The sequence below is a fragment of the Panthera leo genome, chromosome E1, assembly GCF_018350215.1.
Source record: "Panthera leo isolate Ple1 chromosome E1, P.leo_Ple1_pat1.1, whole genome shotgun sequence".
In the NCBI taxonomy this organism is placed as follows: domain Eukaryota; kingdom Metazoa; phylum Chordata; class Mammalia; order Carnivora; family Felidae; genus Panthera; species Panthera leo.
The window spans coordinates 22,392,182-22,417,022 of NC_056692.1; the positions used below are offsets into that span (position 1 = coordinate 22,392,182).

At 37.1% G+C, this 24,841-nt stretch overlaps 1 protein-coding gene across 5 annotated transcripts in view; it reads right to left on the minus strand.

The window, feature by feature from the left end:
• Nucleotides 1-11,369: 11,369 nt before the first annotated feature.
• The window catches only part of CCT6B (chaperonin containing TCP1 subunit 6B), a 31,034-nt gene continuing 17,562 nt past the window's right edge, over nucleotides 11,370-24,841 (minus strand). For 3 of the 5 annotated variants that reach the window (XM_042915329.1, XM_042915327.1, XM_042915325.1), the window contains 7 exons: nucleotides 22,898-22,980; nucleotides 22,217-22,337; nucleotides 21,765-21,912; nucleotides 15,341-15,474; nucleotides 13,389-13,491; nucleotides 12,066-12,138; nucleotides 11,370-11,554 (listed from right to left, as the gene is read on the minus strand). In XM_042915329.1, coding sequence (XP_042771263.1) covers nucleotides 11,482-11,554; nucleotides 12,066-12,138; nucleotides 13,389-13,491; nucleotides 15,341-15,474; nucleotides 21,765-21,912; nucleotides 22,217-22,337; nucleotides 22,898-22,980 — 735 coding nt within the window. In that variant the 3' untranslated portion in view covers nucleotides 11,370-11,481. The remainder of the gene's footprint in view (nucleotides 11,555-12,065; nucleotides 12,139-13,388; nucleotides 13,492-15,340; nucleotides 15,475-21,764; nucleotides 21,913-22,216; nucleotides 22,338-22,897; nucleotides 22,981-24,841) is intronic. The other 2 variants (XM_042915328.1, XM_042915326.1) reach the window with 1 other exon arrangement.

Sequence of the window (24,841 nt, forward strand, 5' to 3'; positions counted from 1 at the left end):
AAGCTCACTGCTTTCACAGCCTTACCCTATGCATCTTGAGCTTTTGTGAAGTACCTGCCAGGCAAGCATATGGCCCGAACCTGTTCTTCAACCTCTACATCTAGATTTATCTCCTGCATGGGCAGGAGCCAGATTTAGGCCCACAGGCTATTTGTCCAACAAGACACTTGGCTCCATCCTGGCCCAGGGAACTAGCAAACACGGGGCTATGCCAGCTGACTCTGGGACAAAGCAACTGAGAAATGTTAAGAAAGTCTCAGAAGGAAGGAAACTGCAGTCATTGCTCATTGTGACTGTCATCAGCTCAGTTCTGTACCATCAAGAGCACAGAGAACATGGCAAACCTGATCATGGGAAAACCATTCTTACCATTTGTAGGCTCTGGGGAAATATCAGCACTCTGGTACTTCTCTCTCTGTCCCCAAACATAATGCCCAGTAAAGGCTCAGTGAAGACTCCAACTCAGATGCCCAAGTCTCCTTTTTAAAGAAAGGCTAATATTTATGAAAAAAGTAAAGAGCAGTGTAATCAAGAATTCATAAGTGTATGTTGTAAGGCAATCTTTAGAAATAGCTTAGCAGCAGGTCGCCTGGGTGGCTCAGTTGGTTAAGCACCCAACTTCATTTCAGGTCATGATCTCACAGACTGTGGGTTCAAGCCCCATGTCGGGCTCTGTGCTGACAGCTTGGAGCCTGGAGCCTGCTTCAGATTCTGTGTCTGCCTCTCTCTCTGCTCCTACCCTCCTCACTCTCTCAAAAATGAATAAACATTAAAAAAATAAAAAAATAAAAAAAAGAAATAGCTTAGCAGCAGCTGTTTGTGTTTCACTAAGGCATTAAATCACTGATCTTCTAAATTCTAAAACACTGATCTTCCAGTTTCCCATTCCTGTCCCTTTCCCATATAGCCTAAACATCTGGCCAGGAAAAGTATGATTGAAGATTAACTCTAATTCATGAGGCACCTGATTTCCTGGTTGATAAGCTTAAAGACCTTAATCTAGAATAGGATAAGGAAAGCAAGTCTATTTACAGAGTCACTAGGGATGTCCTTAATGATTGTATCCCTGTTCCCCTAGATCTCTTTGACAATTATATAGGCAGCTGTAAAGGAAGAGTGAATGGATTGTTACAAGGCCTTAATACTTAGAGATATTAAACTGAATTATGTTCAAGAGCCAAAACCCTGGGATGGCAGTGTATTGTGGGAGGTTGGGAGGGTAGTAATGTATGACTATCAGACAGGATCAAAACATAAAGCAATAGTGATGGCACCAATAAAGTGATCTCAAAGAAAGAGTTATTGTTATGGAATGGACTATAAAAAAAAAAAAAGATAGGTAAGAAACAAACTGTTAGGAGAATGGCAGACAGGGGGATAACATTCTTGGCTCATGATACTTTAACTGAAACTGAGAGGTTTATGAAACAAACTTGGGATAAAGTCTTTTTTTTAAATTATTTTTAAGGGAATTGTTACAAATTTTCACATATTTAAAAGTTGGCTACTCTACAGAAGACAGAAAATTAGTTAAGCAATTTGCATTAAAACAGGATAGGTCTGGCAGTTGTAGCACATATAACATTTAGCTGATGTGGATGACCTCCCATCAATTCACAAACACAAGAAAATGCCAGATAAAATGCAGCATACTTGAAACTATACGGCACATTATGATATACTATTTTATACTCATTAGGATGGCCATTATGGAAAAAAAATAACAGGGGCATCTGGGTGGCTCCGTCGGCTAAGCATCCAACTCTTGGTTTTGGTTCAGGTCACAATCTCCCAGTTTGTGGGTTCGAGGCCCATGTTGGGCTCTGTGCTGACAGCTCGGATCCTGGAGCCTGCTTCAGATTCTGTCTCTGTCTTTCTGCCCCTCCCCTGCTTGCTCGCTCTCTCTCTAAAATATAAAATAAAATAAAATAAAATAAAATAAAATAAAATAAAATAAAACAAATCAAATAAAACAAAATAAAACAAAAAAACAAAACAAAACAAAATAAAATAAAATAAAACAAAATAAAAATAACAGAAAAGAACAGGTGTTGGCAAGGACGCAGAGAAATTGGAACCCTTGTGTACTGCTGGTAGTTATGTAAAATGTATGGTGATGGCTCAAAAATTTAAACACAGGTTATCACATGATCCAACAATTCCGCTTCTGCGTATATATCTCAAACACTGAAAGCAAGGACACAAAGAGATATTTATATACACATGTTCATACCCATTATTCACAATAGCCAAAAGGTAGAAGCAACCCAAGTGCCCGTCAACAGATGAGTAGATAAATGAAATATGGTGTACCTATGCAATGGAACATTATTCAGTCTTAAAAAGGAAGGAAATTCCAACACTTGCCATAATAGAGATAAATCTTAAAGCCATTATGCTAAGTGAAATAAGCCAGTCACAGAAGGACAAATACGATATGATTCTACTCATATGAGGTACTTAGAGTAGTCAGACTCATAGAAACAGAAAGTAGAATGGCGGTTGCCAGAGACTGTGGAGAGAAGATAATAGGGAGTTGTTGTTTAATGGGTAAAGCATTTCGGTTTTGAAAGAAAAAAGTTCTGGAGATGGATGGTGGTAATGGCGGCACATCAATATGAACGACTTAATGCCACTGAACTGTACACTTTAAATGATTAAAATAGTAAATTTTATGTTATGCATATTTTACACAATTTGAATAATAGCAGAAAACAAGCAAACAAACAAAAAATAAAAACTATCCTGAACTTTAAAAGAGAGGTATATTTTCCTCATGAGAAAACCCACAGAGAATGATAAACTCTAAAGATGAATAGTAGATAGAAGCCCAGGAAAATAAGAAACTAGACATAAGATCCAGTCCAGGTGTCAAGTTTTGATGCCCACACAGAAACATGGCCATCCTGGAAGAACAGAGTTGATACCAGGCCCTAAGTGAGAGAAGGGCCTTGGAAAGGCCACCTCTCTGTGATGCTACACAAACTCTCCCCACCTTACTGCCACGCAAAGCAGTAAGGGAACTTGCTCCGCTCAGGGCTCCTACAAGAAACTGAAGCCCGAAGTCTGCACTGTACTCAGGCTCGGATGAAGATTTTATGCTACCTGATGGGGCACCTGGCTGGCTGAGCTGGTAGAGCTTGTGACTCTTGATCTCAGGGCTATGAGTTCAAGCCCCACAATTGGCCATAAAGCTTACTGTTAAAAAAAAACAAAAAAACAAAACTTTATGCTACCGGAGTTTTTAAAAAAGGTAAAAGTGAGTTCCCATGCTCTATAAATTGGTGATGGGAACACAAACTGGTACAACCCCTAGTGAGGGGAATTTGGCAATATTGTTGAAATTGCAAAGCATATACTATAGCAGAAAACAAGGAAATAATATTTTCAAAGTGCTGAGGGAAAATAATGGTTAACTTAGAATTCTCCACTCAGCTAAATTACCACTCAGTGGTAGGGGGGCAGTGTAAAAAACCTCTTGAGGGAAGCAAAACCGAGAATATCACTGCCAGACTCATACGACAAGGACTAAGGATATATGCATCAGTAAGAAAGAAAGTGAGCCCAGATGGAAAAAGATAGTTACAAGAAAGAATGGTGAACAAAGAAATGAGTAAGCATATGGAAATTATAAACAATAACTGGCTATATAAAACAATAATTATTATGACTAACTAAGGGGATTTAAAAATAAGATGGAACAAAATACTGAATAAGAACACATGTAAAACAAGAGGGGATGACTATATTTAAAATGTTTTAACGAGTTTATAATGCTAGGGAGGAGCAGAAAGTTAGTAACTACATTAAGTATGCAAGTTAAAATTTTTAAAGTAATAATAAGATAGATGATTTCCAAACTAGCAGAGGTAAAAGAGGGGGAATAAACTATAAAATTGTGCCATTCCAAAAGAAGTAAAAGAAGAAAAGCATAAAAAAGAGAGGTAAGCAGAAAGTACCAAAATTATATGGAAGAAATAAATCCAATATATCAGTAATCATAAAAAATTAACTTGCCAGTTAAAAGTGTCAGAGGAGCACATGGGTGGCTCAGTCAAACATCTGACTCTTGATTTCAGCTCAGGTCATGATCTCATAGTTTGTGGGTTTGAGCCCCGTGTCAGTCTCCACACTGACAGTGTGAAGCCTGCTTGGGATTCTCTCTCTCCCTCTCTCTCTCTCTCTCTGCCCTTCCCTCACTTGCACTTTCTCTCTCGTTCAAAAGTAAATAGATAAACTTTACAAAGACAGTGTCAGGGGCATCTGGGTGGTTCGGGTGGTTCAGTTGGTTAAGCGTCTGACTTCAGCTCTGGTCGTGATCTCATAGTTCATGAGATGAAGTGCCACACAGGGCTCTATGCTGACAGCATAGAGCCTGGAGCCTGCTTCAGATTCTGTGTCTCCCTCTCTCTCTGCCCCTCCCCCGCCTGCGGTCTGTGTCTCTTTCTGTCTCACAAAAATAAACATTAAAAAAATCTTTTAATGTCAGAATTTTAAAAATAAAAATCTAGTTATAGGCTGTTTTTAGAGTCATACTTAAAACTTAATAACAAAGAAAGTAAAAGAATGGAAAAAGAAAAATATTATCTTCTCTCCACCCACCCCATCCACCCCATCATAGCTAAAAGAGCCAGAATCTCTAGAGTAACACAAAACAAGATAAGACTTCAAAGGAAAAAGCATCAATTTATAGAGGGTTTCTATAAAAATATAAATTATCAGAACAGACTCAAAGGAAAACACTTAAGACCTATAACAATGAAAAACATCAGTAGTCAAAAATCTATTCCTCCCATTTAAAAACTGTCCAGAAATTGTCCAGAGAGAACTCTCCATTTTAATGACTCAACTATTCCAAAGAAAAGAGTATGAAAAATAACTCCCAACTCATTTTATGAGGTAACTATGTCATTTATACCAAACAAGGATACAGATGGTCCCCAGCTTACAATGGTCCAATTTACAATTTTTTGACTACACAATGCTGCAAAAGCATGTTTAAGGTATGCTAGGCTAAGTTACACGGTGTTAGGTAGGTTAGGTACATCAAATGCATTTTTAACTTAGTATCTTTTCTTTACTTTTTTTTTAAATTTATTTTGAGAGAGAGAGGGAGTGAGAGAATCCCAAGCAGGTTCTGCCCTATCAGACCAGAGCCCAAATCGGGGCTCGAACTCACAAACCATGAGATCATGACCCAGGCCGAAACCAAGAGTCAGCCGCTTAACTGACTGAGCCACCCCTCAACTTACAATATTTTCAACTTATGATGGGTTTATCAGGATTTAATTTCATCATAAATCAAGGAAAGGCTGTAGTGAACAAGTAGAACCAATACTGCTTATGAACACATGCATAAATTTAAATCAATATTAGCATCAAGTGCAGCAACATACAAAAAGTTAATACAAAATTTCATTGAATCCAAAATGTCACTGACTGTAAGATACACCATTACTTTAAATACTAAGAAAGAAAATCTGCTGTCATTCAACCATAACATAATGCTTTCTTATCACTCATACATTTTATTCCATACTTAACTGAAGAAGCTTTTTTAGACTCACATAGGTTTTGTCATCTATCATTCTCATGCATCCATAACAAGGAAAACATAAGCAAAAAAAAAAAAAGGTAAGATCCCCATATTTACAGTCTAGCTCCTCTAAATCACTTTTAAACTCAGTCTTTGATATTCATTCTTGCCATCAAGAGGTGGTGGTACATTTCATTGAAGATACACTACTGCTATTTCTGGCATTTTCTTCTAAGCCACTGGCACACATTCTGAAAGTTTTGATGCTGAAAGTTTCTTTACCGTACCAGAAGACAACAACAAAAGTTTTCAATCAAAAATCAGGACTCATATTTCTTCTCAAGTGATCCTTACATGGTTGCTGATTAAAACACTAAGGAATTACAGGTGACCAAGTTCAAACAAAAGCAATTAGAAGATGCCATTGACTGTGAAATATATTCTAATGACAGAAATGTGAAAAATCTGCATCTCAGAATCAACAAATGTGGTATATCAAATCAAACAGGATTTATCTCAGGAATACAAGAATAGTTTAACATTAGAAACTATTAAAGTAAGTCACCACATTAACAGATTAAAGAAAAAAATCTCAATGTACAGAAAGCATTTGATAAAACTCAATAAGCATAACTTTTTTATTTATTTATTTTTTAACATTTTATTTTATTTTTGAGACAGAGAGAGACAGAGCATGAACGGGGGAGGGTCAGAGAGAGAGGGAGACACAAAATTGGAAGCAGGCTCCAGGCTCTGAGCCATCAGCCCAGAGCCTGACGCGGGGCTCGAACTCACAGACCGCGAGATTGTGACCTGAGCCGAAGTCGGACGCTCAACCGACTGAGCCACCCAGGCGCCCCAAGCATAACTTTTTAAAAAAAACCTCTTAGCAAAACAGAAATAGAAAGGAACAGACTTAAGCCTTTATAGCTAGCTACCTGCCAACATTTCACAACAAAAACAAACAAAACTAGTAAAATAGTAGAAACATCCCCTCTAAAGGCAAGAACAAAATATAAGTGACTGCCATCACTGCTTCCATTTAATATTATAACATGTAAGGTCTCAGAAACTTCAGTGCAACAGAAAAAAAGCAGAGGCAGTACAAGGATTGTTAACACAAAAGAATTATTATTATCAACCCAAATAATCCAAAATAATCTACAGAAAAACTACTGCAATAATAAGAGTTTGGCAAGGTTGTGGAATACAAAAGCCAATATATAAACCTCCATAAAGGGCCAATAGTACAGTGACAAATAATTAAAAAGTACATTTTTTTAAACATCCTATTCATAATAGCTTCCAAAATAAGACACATAGGAATAAATCTAACCAAAGATACATTTTTATATGGAAAATCTAAAGCTTTATTGTAAAAAAAACATTTACTAATGTAAAACAACTGAAGCACTTAGTAAGATACAAATGAAGTGATATCAAATATTTATGAGGTGTGTATATATATTCTACATTCATTTCTACCTGAAAAAAATCTATAAAATAATTGCAGTTCTAATCAAAACACATAACAAACTGATCCTAAAATTCATATGAAAGAAAGAAAAGATGAGATCCAGGAATAGCCAAAACAATTTGGAAGAAAATAAAGAAGGGGTTGGGGGACCATCCTACCACATATCAAGAATTTTTATAAAGTTTTAAGAATTAAAACAATATTGCATACCAATATTGTTTTATGACAATCTACCAGACCTTATGACAATCTACCAGACCAAGGGAACAAAATATTTAAACCAGAAATAAACACAAATTTAAAAATTTGATCAATTCAAGGCAATGCAATGTATGATAGAGGTGATATCATAAATCAGCCAGTCTGAGAATACTTGGTTGGCTATGGTGGGGGGGGGGGCGGGAATAGATCCACAACACATACAAAAATGAAAATAAATTCCAATGAATTAAAGGCCTAAAAGTGATAAAATTTGAAAACTCATAAAATATAAGAAAATATCTTTATTGCTGAAGTAGAGGCGCGAAAAATTCAGTATATAAGAATAAAAATATATGTGTCAAATTATTTTGTGTACTTTGCAAAGGTAAGAAGACCTCAGTCTGGGAGAAAATATTGCGAAATATGGATAGACAGACAGATAGAAATACCAATCTGAAAGACAAATACAATGAAAAAATACATAACAATGTGAATAGGCAATTTTATAGAACTGAAAATGGCCAACAGATTTATGAAAATATGTTCAATTACACTAGTAATCACGGCAATCCCTATTAAGACAAGATATAAATTTTTTTTTATTTAAAAAAAATTTTTTAAGTTTATTTATTCTTGAGAGATAGAGAGAGACAGAGCATGAGTAGGGGAGGGGCAGAGAGAAAGGAGGAGACACAGAATCTGAAGCAGGCTCCCGGCTCTGAGCCGTCAGCATAGAGCCCGACGCCAGCCTCAAACTCACGAACTGCGAGATCGTGACCTGAGCTGAAGCCGGACGCTTAACCGACTGAGCCACCCAGACACCCCAAGACAAGATATAATTTTATACCCTTCAGGTGGGCAAGAATTACAACTTTAAAAATACCAAGACTTGGTAAGGTTATAAGGGCAAGTAACTATTATATATTGCTGTGGAGAATGTAAAGTGAAATAATCACTTAGTAAATATAAAGATGAGGAACATTAAACCCAAGCCATTCCATTTCTAGGTATAATCTCTAGGAACACTCTCATATATGTGCCCAAGAAGACATATACACAGAAATTCAATGCTGCAATGTTTAAAATGATGTAGAGTTAGAAATAACCAAAAGGTCCATTGATGGATAAGTACATTATAGTATAGAAACACACTTGAAAACAGCTAAAATGAAAGGATAAATGAATGAATGGATAAATCGCAAAACCATATGTCAAGTAGAAAATTAAAGCAGTAAAAGTATATACATTTTATACACTTTTAAAACCCAAAAAGAAAAATCTTGCATTGCTACAGGCATATGCATACATATAAAAAGGTTTTTTTTTAAGTGCATGAGGATGATACATATCAAAGATCAAAGACTACCTCTAGGCAGTCTTTTTCTAGGGAGAAAGAGTGGGAAAAGCAAATGATGGTGTGTGGGAGGGAAAGAGTGGCAATTTAACAGCATCTGCACTTTATTTCTTTAAAGAAAATCTGAAGCCAACATGACAAAATGTTACTATTTGTTAAAGCTAGGTGGAGGGTACAAAGGTGTTAATCATACTTTTTCAATCTTTTCAATATATTTGAAATATTCCATAATTTAAACATTTTACATAGAAAAGAGAAAGTCTGGCAGTATGCATAATATACACATCTTAAAAGGTCTATCCTATAAAACAAAGATAGAAGCTAAAGGAAGAGATGTTTGTTTTTACTGGGAAAAAAAAATTGAAAACTCAATTAAATAATCACAGAATAGCCATACAATGAAATGTCATGTAACCACAAAAAAATTATATAGCTCAGAAGCACGGTTATTAACCCAGAAAGATGTTGACAACATACCAAGTCAGGGGGAAAAGGGGTATAAAAATACAGGTTTTTGTTCTTTTTTAAAATTTTTTTAATGTTTTATTTTGGAGAGAGAGAGAGAGAGAGAGAGAAAGTGGGAGAGGGGCAGAGAGAGAAGGGAGACAGAAGATACAAAGCGGGTTCCACGCTGACAGCAGAGAGCCCAATGCAGGGCTGGAGCCCATGAACCGTGAGATCATGACCTGAGCCAAAGTTGGACATTTAACCAATTGAGCCACCCAGGTGCCCCAAAAGTACAGGTTTTCAACAAAGTCAGGAAATGGTTAAACAAACCTCCCATATGCACTAACAGAGGCCCAAGTCCCACTAAGGCACCTGCCATATTTTAATCTCCTTATCAACTTGTGTCCATGGAAAGAAATGAACTACAAGCAGCCCAATGATAATAAGAAGTACAATAGATTCATTCCAGTGTTTCAAACAAGAAAGCTTTTGCTATAATACTGAAACAGAAGAGCTGCATTCAAAGCCAAAAACAATTATTTCCCAATGTTGGTGCCAACAATCCCCACCTTTGCAGATGAAACCTGCTCTATTTAACCATCCAGTCGGAGAACTAGCACAGAAGCATAAGTTGCTGATCATATATACCAAAAATCCAGGTAAAATATAACATACTACAATCAAAATAAACTGTCATGTATCAGTGAAATCCAAAGCTATAGTCACAAAGTGATGTCATATTTGTAAGAGGAACGAGTGGCAGCAAGAAGTTACTGAAGGACTTTCGAGGGAGAATAAAATGTTTGCCTGTTATATTTATATCTTCTGATAAACTGGAAATTGACTTGAGTACTAGAAAACCTGTGCTCCCTATTTTGTTCACTAAAAGTTGTCGAAAGGTCTAAGAATCATAATGGATTCTATTTTATGAAAAGTACAGTAGCCTATGAAAGGAAAACTGTTTCCTCTTCTCACAACACTTCTGACTCCAAATGTGTATGGGGTTTTCACACAGCAATCAATTCTACAACTCTCCAGATACCAAGTGGGTGTTCTACAAACAATTCTGACACCAACTACCTGGAGTTAGTGCAGACCCCACAGACCAAGGGCTCACTCCCACAAGACTGCCCCCCACTTCACCTGATCTTAGCCAAAAGGCCGAGAAGCAATTAAGACTGACCTCCCACTTCAGACACCAATTGCAAGTAATGGGTACCCATATTAACTCACACTTCTGTCCAACAGGGCTAGAAATCAGGGTGCCCATGACCCCCTCCTCATGTTTGATAATCTGCTACAGCAGCTCACAGAACTCACGTACTTAGATTTAGTAGCTTATTATAAAGGATATTATAAAAGATATAAATGAACAACCTAATGAAGAGGTCCATGGTGTGAGGTCAGAAGGTTCCCAGACCCAGGAGCTTCTGTTCCCAGGAGGGTTGGAGCACACTCTCTTTACACAGGCTTCATCACATAGGCATGACCTATGACCTAGCAACTCAATCTCCAGCCCTTCTACCTATCCCAGAGGTAGAGGGGTAGAGTGGGAGGTGTGAGGGAGAGGCTGAAAGTTCTAACCCTCCCATCACAAGGTTGGTCCCTCAAGGCATCCAACTGCCCTCCTAAGGGCCCATCAGTCACTCATTAGCATACAAAAAGACACTCATTAATTTCAGAGATTCCAGTGGTGTTAGAAGCTCTCTAGGCCTGGGAGTGCCTGGATGGCTCCATCGGTTGAGCATCCAACTTCTGCTCAGGTCATGATCTTGTGGTTTCTGTGTTCAAGTCCCACATCAGGCTCTGTGCTGATAGCTCAGAGCCCGGAGCCTGCTTTGGATTCCGTGTCTCTGTCTCTCTGTTCTTCCTTTGCTAGTTCTCTCTCTCTCTGTCACTCAAAAATAAGTAAACATTTAAAAAAAAAAAGAAGCTCTCCAGCCTGGGAAGTGGAAACTAAGACCAAATACTATAACCGAAAAAAAAAAAAAAAAAAAAAGCTCCTATCACCCCTATTCCTCAAGAAATTACAGTTTTAAAAGCTCTTGTGCCAGGAACCGAGGATGAAGACCAAATATATATTTCTATTATTTCATAATATTATACATACAATAAAGGGTAAGAAGTTAGAAATCTTTTTTTGTATATACTTATTTAAGTAATTTCTACCCTCAAGGTGGAGCTCGAGCTCACAACCCCAAGATCAAGAGTCACATGCTCTTCTGAGCCAGCCAAGTGCCCCAAATGTTAGAACTCTTAAGAACAAATATTTTCACTATTATTCCTTTACTGTGAAAATATTTCTTGTATTCTTTATACTTTGATGAAGTATTATTGAGACTGCTAAGACCAACAAATATAAACTGGATTTATTGTACAAAACTTGAGAATGGCTCAGTATATAACGGTAGTTGGATATAAGGTATACTAAATCTCAGCTTCCAGAAGAGTTGGTTTTGAACTCAATCACCCTTTAAGAGAAGACATACCAGCTCGCATAATTTCATCAACCAGGAGAATGTTGGTGGCAATCACTGTGCTGAGGAAAAAGATAATAGGGTGAGTACAGTCTACCAACCCACTCCCATCTTTTCCCCTGGCAATCTTTAGCTACTAAAAGTACTTTGTTCATCAATGATGTTGGTATGAGATCTTATGAGACAAAGCTATTATAAATACAAACATCAACTCTTGTATTATAATTTCAACTCCTTTGCTGATAAAGTAAAAGTTTGATTTTATAGTGTAGCAAAACTGAGCTCATTTTTGGCACATCATTTGCCTTTCCCCACTATGCATTTGGTACTATTTTAATTTCCCTCTTTCCCTTCCCCCTCAAATAAACAGTAAGATAAACATTTCTTATATATCACACTACTAGAATTAAAATGGAAAAGGGACTGAAAAATGATGGAAGCTTTGTTAATAACTGGATACCACACCTTTTCATACACTTAACCATTTTTCTACTATAGAGTAGTAAAAATAATAGACAAGTTTTAATGTTATTATGTCCCTAAAAGTCTTTATTTTTATTAATATGAATTTACCAAGAGTGAAGAAGTTGTTTTTTCACACAATAGTTATCCCAAACTCCTGCATCAGCTGCTAACATTGGCTCACCTGCAAAGTAAAAACAATGTTAACAGTACAATCTTGGTATATTCTGTTAATGCTGGTTATATATTCTAACAGTACTTAATGTACCAACAAAGCTATGGTGTCCAGGTCACAATGAACTCCATGGTATCAAATCAAATCCAGTGGCCAGTTCTCAGGCCTCATCTATCAGCAACACTTAACACGGCCTCCTCACTACTCTTTCTCACTTGCCTCCCAGGCCACCATGTTCAGCCTGACTTTTTTCTTTTTTGTTAGTGGCTCCTTTCCTGTTGACTTTCTTGGATTTTCCTCTTCTTCCCTTAATTTTGGAATACCCAAAAGCTCAGTCCTGGATTATTTCCTTCTCCCTCTACACTCACTCCTTAGGTGATTTCATCCAGTCTTCTTGATTTAAACCATGTGCACTTTGGCAACTCGCAAGTTTTTATCTCCAATCCAGACCTTTTTTTTTTTTAAGTTTTTCTTTTAATTATTGATTTTTGAGACACACACACACACAGAGTGCGAGGCGGGGAGGAGCAGAGATAGAGGGAGACCCAGAATCTGAAGCAGGCTCCAGGCTCCAGGCTGTCAGCACAGAGCCCAGGGTGGCTTCAAACTCACGAACCAGAAGATCTTGACCTGAGCGGAAATCGGCGCTTAACCAACTGAGCCACCCAAGTGCCCCCAACCCAGAATTATTTCTTGAGCTCCATACTCATACTTCCAATTGTCTATTTCACTTGAAAGTCAAAGACACTTCAAACTGAGCTTTGCCAAAACTCAGTGCTGACCTCCCCCCACACAACCTGCTGCACCCACAGTTCTTCAATGAGGTTAATGGCAATTTCAACCTTCCAGCTGTTCAGTGGACTTCCCTCCACAGAACAACCACAGTGATCCTTTTAAACATAATTAGGCCATGTCCCACCTCTACTAAAAATTGCTCCCTATTTCACTACAGTCAAAGTCAAAGTCTTTGGACTGGCCCACATGCCCCTGCATGATCTTTCTATTACTTCTCTCATCTCCTTCCTCCTCCTCAAAAACTTCAAACACTGGCTTTTCCACTGGCTGTTCCCTCTGCCTAGGATACTCTTTCCCCAGTTCCCCAACATGGCTACTTCGTCACTTCCTTTGATTTCTTTCTACAGACATATCCTCAATTAGCTCTACCCTGACCACCCTCTCTTTTTAAATTGCAAACTTCTGGGTCACTGGAGTATAACCTCTTTCTTTACTGAGCAGCTAATTTTTCTTCACTTTCTTACCTGTATTCAAGTCTATGCCAACAGGTTGTTTTGATTCTGAATGTTCAGCCTGAACTTTTACTAGAGTTTCCTGCAGGTCATAACCAGAATTCTGAGCAAGAACCTTTAGGAATAAAAATAATAATAAATATATGTATGAAATACGTTCACACATATATTTGAATATCAAAGATAATAAATAAGGCACTGCTCTCTAGTCTTGTGAAAACACACTTATAATACAGTAATCCCCTCCTTTTAAAGAATTCCATTCTTTGAGAGAGAGTGCATGCACACAAGCAAGCGGGCAAAGGGCAGAGGGGGAGGGAGATGAAGAATCTTAAGCAGGTTCCATGCCCAGCACAGAGCCCAACTCAGGGCTCAATCTCACAACTGTGAGATCATGGCCTGAGACAAAATCAAGAGTCTAATGCTTAACCAACTGAGCCACCCAGGTACCCTTGAAGAATTCTGTCCTTAATCTAATCCAAATTAGTATTTTATGTCTCTAGCAGCTTTTATATTTACTTAAACATTTTCCGTATGTACATCACACTAAATTCTGAGGACATTATAGTACCCCCATCCCCACCCCACTACAGTAATTTCCCTCCTTGCAAAAGATCTCTTAAAAAATGGAAAGAGGGACACCTGGCTGGCTCAGTTGGAAGAGTGTGTAACTCCATCTCAAGGTTGTGAGTTTGAGCTTCACATTGGGTGTAGAGGATAGATAGATAGATAGATAGATAGAGTAAAGAAGTAGAATGGTATGGTTTCTTCTCGTCCCTCTAGCCACACATTTTCCAGCTTTTCCTAGATACCTGCTAAAAGAACCCTTCATATATGCAGGATGCTTGTGTCCCTCACCAACATGAAGAGAGTCATGACCTGTGACAACAGGAATGGAGCTAATAGCACTCCAGACCAGGTTTATTTCCAAGTAGTACAAAACCAACAGCTGATAAGTAAGGAACCACCACTGTATACCCCGCTTACCAGTTTGTGTCAACTACAGGATCATTACTTAACTGACTTTGCTGTTTTGGGGAAAGAGAAAAATAGATATCTGATTCTCAAAGATTCCACAAATTGTGAATAATTTAAAGCAATTACCAAAGAGACTTTGCTAGCACTGTTCTTTTTTTTATTTTTTTATTTAAAAAAATTTTTTAATGTTTATTTATTTTTGAGACAGAGCGAGAGCGTGAACAGGGGAGGGGCAGAGAGAGAGAGGGAGACACAGAATCTGAAACAGGCTCCAGGCTCTGAGCGGTCAGCACAGAGCCCGACGCGGGGCTCGAAATCACAGACCGTGAGATCACGACCTGAGCCGAAGTCAGACGCTTAACCGACCGAGCCACCCAGGCGCACCGCTAGCATTGTTCTTAATGTTTTTAATTCATGGTAATAACATCTTTGACATGGTCTTCTGTGTTTCTAAGTGGTTCACAACCAGATTAAGGCAAAGGAAAAGGAATGGTAGTCTGTTTCCTTTGTTGACACATGGAAAAAATACCTGGTTTCTCTCCTTTTCCAGGAATTATAATGAAAATGACAAAAGCATGCTAGTATTTGGAGTTCTCATTCCCACAGTTTAAAATAATAATTAATACTTTGGATACCACCAACAAAACAAAAATCTACGCAAAAGTCTAGTTAAATTTTAAGTTCTAAATTTTTTCATTATGATTAATCATAAACCATTTTTGAAGGAAATTTCTGGACTTACTTCCACTTTTGGAGCTCAGAGATTAGCAAGGGGGTAACTTAGTGATTTCAGGAAACTCTGACAAGGATTCTGAGCTATTATCCCAAAAGTTTCCCTGCTTTTGCTGTAAAATATCTTAGACAAAACTGTGTGGGGAAATGCAAATTAAAACTCTCTCTACTCTGGTGTTAGATAATGTGGGCAATTTGTAATCCAACACCCTTAGATCTAACCAGTTGTTCTTTAGCCATTAGGATAGTTGTACCTTAGGAATAATGAGTAAGGCATTAGCAAAAGCTTGTACTCCAAGACGAGCTCTTCCTTTTACACTATGCTTGTAATTAACAAGAGCTTCAGCTATTGCCACTTCAACTGCACCTGCTCCTGGAACCACACAACCTATTGGAGGAAAAAAGATTGGCAAGACATTCCATACAGGGAAAAATAATTAAACAAAATAAACAAACAAAAAAAAATAGAGAAAAAAGCAATTAGCTATTCAGGTGTGTTCTATTACCTATTATATGGCCTACATCTAAAATATACCTAAGTAGACACAGAAATAAAGTAAGTTGCATAGTTCAGTGATTACTTAGATGTCTTATGAAGCATCCTGAAGTTACATACCATTAAAAAATTAGGCATGGTACAGACAACTGGCTGCAACCAGCTTATTTAATTGTTTGTAAAAGTAGACATTCTTCCCACCTTCATCTTATTCCTTTATGACTACATGTAAAAGGTAATTATTTATCACGTATAGGGACAGGTAATAGATTGTAACATCCAATTTGAAAAAAATTTAGGCCAAGATGATTTGGCCACCATTTTGGTATGGAATTCTTGGGACTTAATGAAGTATTTGTTTTCTATACTGAAGCAAAACCCAAACTGCTACCTAAGGAAAAAATATAGGTGTTTTCATTATTCTAAGGCAAAAGCTCTGTTTAAAAACATCAATTTTCACAACAGGATATGACTTTTATACCTGCTGGTATGGTTTTATAAAGTTTATGACTCTCCTTTGAATCAGCAAATTTGTTTTGGAATCACCCATCTTTAAAACAAAACAAGAAGAATCTCTCCTTTGTCCCACATCATTTTTTTTAATATTTGTTTATCTATTTTGAGAGAGAGAGAGTGAGCAGGAGAGGGGCAGAGAGAAGGAGAGAAAGAATCCCAAGCAGGCACCTCACTGTCAGCACAGAACCCGATGCAGGGCTTGAACCCATGAACCGTGAGATCATAACCTGGGCCGGAATCAAGAGTAGGATGCTTAAAATGACTGAGCCACCCAGGTGTCCCTATCCCACATCATTTTTTAATTACTAGCCCCTTCTTCTGCTTCTCTGTACAACAAAACTGTTCAAAAGAGTTGTCTACCCACAAGATGATTGCATCCTTGCTTCCCATTCACACTTTTAAAAAGTTAAAAGCTCCCGAGGTGTCTGGGTGGCTCACTCTATTGAGTGCCTGACTTTGGCTCAGGTCATGATCTCACAGTTTGTGGGTTCGAGCCCCACATTGGGCTCTGTGCTGACAGCTCAGAGCCTGGAGCCTGTTTCAGATTCTGTGTCTCCCTCTCTCTCTGCCCCTCCCCCACTCGCACTCTGTCTCCCTCTGTCTCAAAAATAAATAAACATTAAAAAAAAATTTTTTTTAAGTTAAAAGTTCCCTGTGGTGTTACACTGTACGTTAATTATACTGGAATTAAAACATAATTTTAAAAAACTTTTTTAAGTTCCTGTGAAATACTGAATATACACAAAAGTACTCATGTACTTCCCACCCGGCTTAAGAAACGGAACATTGCCAGTAACTTTGAAAACCTCCCTGATATCATTCTGTGAAAACACAACATATCACAATTTGTGGGATGCTACTCAAGCAATACCTGAAGAGAAATTTATATCACTAAACACCTATGCTAGAAAGAAGAAGGGTCTCAAACCAACGACCTCAGCTTTCACCTTAAGAACTAGAAAAGAGCAAATAAAACCTAATATAAACAGAAAAAAGAAATAATGAGAGTGGAAATCAATGAAATAAAAATGAACAGTGTCCAAAAAAAATAAACAATGTCAGAAATGAAAAAGGTAATATCACTATAGATTCCACAGACATGAGAAGCATAATAATAAGGGAATATTATGAACAATTTTATGCTAATAAATTTGAAAAGTTAAGGGATTAGCAAACTTTCTATAAAAGATCAGATATAAATACTTCAGGTTCTATGAACCACACCATCTCTTTTTAACTAATCAACTCTGCCACCATAGCACAAAAAGAGCCACAGACAATACATATATGAATGGGTATAGCTGTACCCCAATAAAACTTTATTTACCAAAACCAGGCAGCAAAAAGGATTTAGCTCATGGGCAGTAGTTTGATCATCTTAACAGGTGAAATGGACAAATTTCTTGAAAGACACAAACTCAAAAAAGACAGATAACCTGAATACCCCGTCTCTATTAAAAAGATTGAATTCATAGTAAAATTTTCCCATTAAGAAAACTCCAGACCCAGATAGCTTTACTGGTGAATTCTACCAAACATTTAAGAAATAAATACCAATTCTACACAAGATTTCAACGCTTTCAGAAAATTAAAGAGGAGAGAATACTTTCCAACTCATTCTATGAGGTCACCATTATTCTAACAGCAAAAAAGATAAAGGCATTACAAGAAAGAAAATACACAAGTACCCCTTATGAACATAGATATAAAAATTCTTAACAGCATAGAGGCGCCTGGGTGGCTCAGTCGGTTAAGAGTCCTACTTCCACCCAGGTCATGATCTCAGAGTTCATGAGATCTAGCCCTATGTTGGGCTCCACGCTAGTCATGGAGCCTGCTTAGGATTCTCTCTCTACCTCTCTCTCTGCCCTTCCCTCATTTCCACTCTCTCTCTCTCTCTCTCTCAAAATAAATAAATAAAACTTAAAAAAATTCTTAACAGCATATTAGCAAATCAAGTCCAATAATATATAGAAATACATAGCAGCATTACTTACAATACCCAAAAGATGAAGTGATCTAAGTTTCCATCACTGGATAAATAGATAAATAAAATGTGGTTTATACATACAATACAGTATTATTCAGCCTGAAGAAGCAAGGAAATTCTGACACATCATTCAAGGATGAACCTTGAAGACATCGTGCTAAGTGAAATAAGCCGGCCCAAAAAGACAGATACTGGATGATTCCACTCAAATGAGGTACATAGAATAGTCAAATTCATAGAGACAGAAAGCAGAATAGTGGCTTCCAAGAGCTGGGAGGAGAGGGGAATGGAGAGTTATTATTTAATGGGTATAAAGTTTCAGTCCTTAAGATGGAAAATGTTCTGTGGATACATGATCATGATGGCTACACAACAGTGTGAAAGAAAGTATTTATTGCCACTGAACTGTAATACTTACAAATGATTAAAATGACAAACTATATACTTATATCCACAATTTAAAAAAAATAATTTTAAAAACTGTAATCCGTTTTTAAAGAAAATAATACATCATAAGTAAGTAGGGTTTACCCCAAGAATGTAAGTTTGGTTGAACATTTGAAAATCAATGTAATTTACCACATTAATAAACTTAAAGAGAAAAAACATATAATCATCTCAATAGATCAACAGAAAAGCAACTGACAAAATCCAACATCTATTCATGATAAAAAGTCTCAGCAAGAGAGGGGAACTTCCTCAATATGACAGAGGGCTTCTATGAAAACCCTACAGCTAAATATCATACATAATAGAGAAAGGCTGAATATTTTCCCCCCATTATCAGGAGCAAGGAAAGAATGCCCACCCTCACTATTTCCATTCAACAATGTATTGCAGCTTCTAGCCCATGAAATAAAGAGAAAAAGGAAATAAAAAATATCCAGATTGGAAAGAAACAAGTAAAACGGTCTTTATTAGCAGACAACATGATTATTTATATAGACAACTCAATTAAATCTGTAAGAAAGCTACTAGAATAAGTGAGTTTAACAAGGTTGCAGAATTCAAGATCAGTAAACAAAAATCAGTATCTATATGTTAATCAGAAATTAAAATTTTAAAAACATCATGTATAATAGGATCAAAATTCATGAAATACATAGATACATCTGAAAAAAATATATGCCACTAAGAATCACAAAATATTGCTGGGGTAAAAAAATATATATATATATACACACATATATATACACATATACATATATGTGTATATATATACATATATGTGTATATATATGTGTGTATATACATATATATATTGCTGAGACAGAGTCAAGCAATGTATATGTACACATACACATATATGTGTATATATATACATATATGTGTATATATATGTGTGTATATATATATATATTGCTGAGACAGAGTCAAGAAGGCCCAAATAGGGGCGCCTGGATTGCTCAGTCAGTTGAGTCTGACTCTTGATTTTGGCTCAGGTCATGATCTCCTGGTTCATGGGATCCAGCCCTGCATCAACCTCTGTACTAACAATGTGGAGCCTGCTTGGGATTCTCTCCACCTCTCTCTCTCTCCCTACGTCTCTCTCTCTCTCTCTCTCTCTCAAAATAAATAAATAAACTTAAAAAAAATAAACTTATTTTAAAAAAAGAAGGCTGAAATAGATATACCATGACTCAATATTGTTAAGATATCAAGATTATCAATTATTCCCAAAATGTTCTACAGATTCAGTGAAATTCTAATCAAAATCTCAGCAGTCTTTTTAGTAGTGACAAGCTGATTCTAAAATTCATATGGAAATGCAAAAGATTTTAAATAACCAAAATAGAAAAGAACAACATGAGAGGATTAACATTGCTGATTTCAAGACTTATTATAAAGTTACAGTAATCAGGATAGTACATTAATATTGAGACAGACAAACAGATCAGTGGAACAGAATAAAAACCCAGAAATAAAACCACACAAATATGGACAAATGGTCTTCATCAAAGATGCAAAAGCAACACATTGCTTTTCACATTGGTGAAAGAAGAGTCTTTTCAACAAACGTAGCTATAACACTTTGATCAAAGGTATATTATGGTATACCTAAGAGTTGATTTGCTGGGTCATATAGTATCTCTGTGTTTAACTTTGAAAAAAGAAAAATTTTTTAATGTTTATTTATTTTTGATAGAACACAAGCGGGGGAGGAGAAGAGAGAGAAGGAGACACAGAATCTGAAGCAGGCTCCAGGCTCTGAGCTGTCAGCACAGAGCCCAATGCGGGGCTCAAACTCACAAACCGTGAGATCATGACCCGAGCCAAAGTCGGACACCCAACTGACCAAGCCACCCAGGTGCCCCTAATTTTTAAATTTTTAAATGTTTATTCATTTTTGAGAGACAGAGTCAGAGTGCAAGCAGGGGAGAGGCAGAGAGAGAGGGAGACACAGAATCCAAAACAGGCTCCAGGCTCTGAGCTGTCAGCACAGAGCCCGACGCAGGGCTCGAACCCACGGACCATGAGATCATGACCTGAGCTGGTCAGTCACCCAATGAACTGAGCCACCCAGGCACCCTGTCTCTGTGTTTAACTTGTTAAGGAACTCCCAGCTATTTTCCAACAGTTCCCACCAGCAATGTTGAAGGCTCCAATCTCTCCACATCTTTGCCAACATTTATTATCATCCAGGTTTTTTGATTTATAGCCATCCTAACAGTTGTGAAATGGTATCTCTTTATGGTTTTCATTTTCATTTTCCCAATGACTATGTTGAGCATTTTCCATGTGCTTATCGTTCTATTTTAAACGTCTGTTTTTTATTGAATTATCTACCTCAACTCCTTTTAGAAGGTAGTTTATAAATTATCAATAAATAATAAATGCTAATATTCCGTCTTAATCATTCTTAAAATTACACTACATCTAAGGTAACAGAATGAGTTCTAAGCTATTAAATCCTTTTCATGGTTTTAAAAATAAATTTCTAAAAATAAAAAAACTTTATTATAGTGTGGGGTAACAGTCTTTCCATCCTGGAACTATGGCCTAGTTTGTCCATAACCTTGCAGAGAAGGCCCCAGGGCTGGTGAATGAACACCAGCATTTGGTGCTGGTAAGGTCACAACTTACCTGAAGCCCCGACTGGCCACATTTTGGCACTATGCCAAATTAAGCTGGCTCCTCCAATTCCTGCTGAGATCCCTACAGCTATTCAGAGCTTGAAAAAAATAGCCAAAAGCACTCAAACTGGTAGCTTCAAAAGGTTCACAGTTAAGGAATCTCGCTGACTGGTTTGGAGGCCACTGAGGTGTGGATGTGGTTTTATGTCGGTAAGATCATAGGCAAGCATGGCACCATTGGCTATAATGTTTGAAGACCAATCTTTAACATCTATTTACATTTGGTTTGTTATTTGAGCCCTCTTGGACCATGTGTAATCACACTGGTATTTGAATAAACTAAGATAACGTATCAAAAAAAAGATACTATAGCGTTAAATTAAGTGCTTTTTCATTTCATAAACAGAAGCTAATTAAAAGGGCAGCATACTCACTACAAATAATGCAAAGGAAAAATCTTCACAATCCAAATTATAAATTGTCCAAAGTGAAATAAAGAAGAGTAATCAGTCATATCTTCTAAAATACTGTGTGTACCATGACAGATTTAGTACCGCTTTTAAAATACATAAGGTTCATATCCATCATAAAAAAGAGCCTACCATCTTCAATGGCATTTTTGATGGCACGAAGTCCATCCCTTAGAGCATCCTTGATTTGTGTGAGAGTATGCTTATTTGGTCCTTTAACCAACAAGGTGACAGAACGAGGGTTAACACAGGCCTCGATAAAAGTGAACTTTTCTTCACCCTAGAGGGTAATCCAAGAAGATATAACTCTAATATTTAATGTCATTATGAAGTGAAGTCCTAGTTTATAATATTAGAATCCAATCTTGCAAATTTTTCTCATCAAACATAACTAAATAGACACTAAGAGCAGTTAAGTTATATTTGAACTCTTAACAAACATTTAGAAAGATAAATTGTAAAATACATCCTGGGGATTATTCAGATATCAAAAGGTAAAGCCTGAATGAAAAGATTTAGTACGTAAAAAAAAAAAAAAAAAGTTTACTCTTCACTTTATAACCACTGCCCACAGATATACTCACTAATGTACACTCATGTACAAGACCAGCATGCCCCAAACAATGTATACTGAGGTCTTCAAGAGAATTCACAGCCATTCCACCACAAGCAAGAGAGAGTCTGAAATTACAGAGGTCATTGTAGCTTTGATTATGGTAAGCATGAAAGACTTAATTTCTCAAAGGTGAAAAAATACCTAACACAGAAGACTGCATTGTCACTGTATTGTACTGTTTTTAAAATCTGGGTTTTTAAAAAAATTTTTAAGTTAATTTATTTATTTTTGAGAGAGAGAGAGAGAGAGCACACAGGGGAGGGGCAGAGAGAGAGGGAGAGAGAGAAAATCTCAAGCAGGCTCCGCACTGTCAGTGCAGAGCCCAATGTGGGGCCCAAACTCACGAAACCATGAGATCATGACCTGAGCTGAAACCAAGAGTCATATGCTTAACTGACTGAGCCACCCAGGCACCCCTAAAATCTGTTTTAAGAAGATGAAAACCTTTGTCCTGCAACAAATTCTGAGGTAGGTTAACAATCTTGATTTTTGACATTTCCATTATTTATTGAAATTAAAAACAAAATTTGGAACATGTATGCTACTGCTTTGCTCAACAATGTTTACATGCAAGTTAAAAGGAATATCATGGAATCATTTCAATTTAATCTGCTAAAAACTTAGGATACATAATTATCTGCAAGCTTACCTTTCCATATTTCTTCTTTTTGCCCTGCGAAGAGCTACTATGCCATGTTTTGCAAGAGCATCTAAGGAAAATGGATCAATTCCCTAAAATCAAATTAGCAAAAAGTTATAAGCACATCTTAAGCCACTAGTTCTCAAACTTTACCTCAGCACTGCTTCACATTCTTAAAAATTAAGAACCCAAAAAACTTTTGTTTATGTGGACTCTATCTACAAGTTATCATAAATTAAAATTCAAAACAATAGTAAACTCATTTTATGTTAACATAAATAACATTTTTAAGTGAAAACTTACTATACTTTCATAAACAAAAAAAATATGTAGGTTAAAGTAATGGCACTGTTTCACATTTTTTATATCGTTTTAATGTCGGTCTTAACAGAAGACATATGGAGTCTCATCTGCTTCTGCCTTCAATATGGTGTGATATTTTGTTTTGGTTAAAGAATATGAAGAAAGCTTGGCCTCACACAAATACATACTGGGAAAAAGAGGAATATTTTAATAACTTTTCAGATAAATGTGGGTATTCTTCTTTGATACTACACCAAAACTCAGTAAATAATAGTTTCTTAAAGGTTAGTTTCGAGGTGAAATATGGAACTTATCAATAAACTTTTCTTCTTTAAAATTTTTTTAAAATGTTTATTTTTAAGATAGAGAGAGGGACAGAGTGTGAGCGAGGGAGGGATAGAGAGAGAGGGAGACACAAAATCCGAAGCAGGCTGCAGGGTCTGAGCTGTCAGCACAGAGCCCAGCACGGGGCTCAAACTAACGAACCCTGAGATCATGACCTGAGCCAAAGTCCGACACTTAACCAACTAAGCCACCCATGGGCCCCTCAATAAAATTTTCATACTCTCTCATATGAAAATCCACCTGTCTGGGGCACCTGGGTGGCTCAGTTAAGCGTCCAACTCCTGATTTTGGCTCAGGTCATGATCTCACAGTTCATGATTTCAAGCCCCATGTAGGTCTCTGCACTGACAGTGCGGGGCCTGTTGAGATCCTCTCTCTTCCTCTCTCTCTGCCCCTCCCCTGCTCACTCATGCTCACTCCCTCTCTCTCTCTCTCTCGAAAATAAACTTTAAAATAATAATAATAATAAAATAAAATCCACTTGCCTGTCTTACACTTCGAGTGTATTATTTACCCATGTATGATTTTGTTAAATCATATGGTTTTTTTTGTCATTTAGAAAACCTTGAGGGTGGGGGATAGGCTAGATGGGTGATGGGTATTAAAGAGGGGACTTGTGATGAGTACTGGGTGTTGTATGTAAGTGATGAATCACTGAATTCTATTCCTGAAACTAATATTGCACTGTATGTTACCTAACTAGAATTTAAATAAAAATCTGAAAAGAAAAAAAGAAGAAAACATTGGTTCACTATGTTAAGCAGAGCTTCCAAATGCTGATACATTTCATAGTTCTACAATATCAGAAATATCACATTTGCTAATATCACCATTAACATTATCAGAAAAGTCCTTTGGGGTGCCTGGGTGGCTCAGTCGGTTAAACGTCCGACTTCGGCTCAGGTCACGATCTCGCGGTCTGTGAGTTCGAGCCCCGCGTCGGGCTCTGGGCTGATGGCTCAGAGCCTGGAGCCTGCTTCTGATTCTGTGTCTCCCTCTCTCTCTGCCCCTCCCCCATTCATGCTCTGTCTCTCTCTGTCTCAAAAATAAATAAAACGTTAAAAAAAAATTTAAAAAAAGAAAAGTCCTTTAAGTATTGGAGAGCTGTGACATTCACAATGGCAGATACGAGTTTTCCAAAATTTTAATTTTTGCTTGAAAGCTCAAATTTATTGGCAACAAATACTGTCAACTGTTTTCCTTGAAGTGACAGAACCACTTCTTCCTTTTTGAGAAAAACCTGCCAAATACCCACATCTAAATAACCACAGTTTGTCAGTTACTTTTTTTTTTAAGTAATCTGTC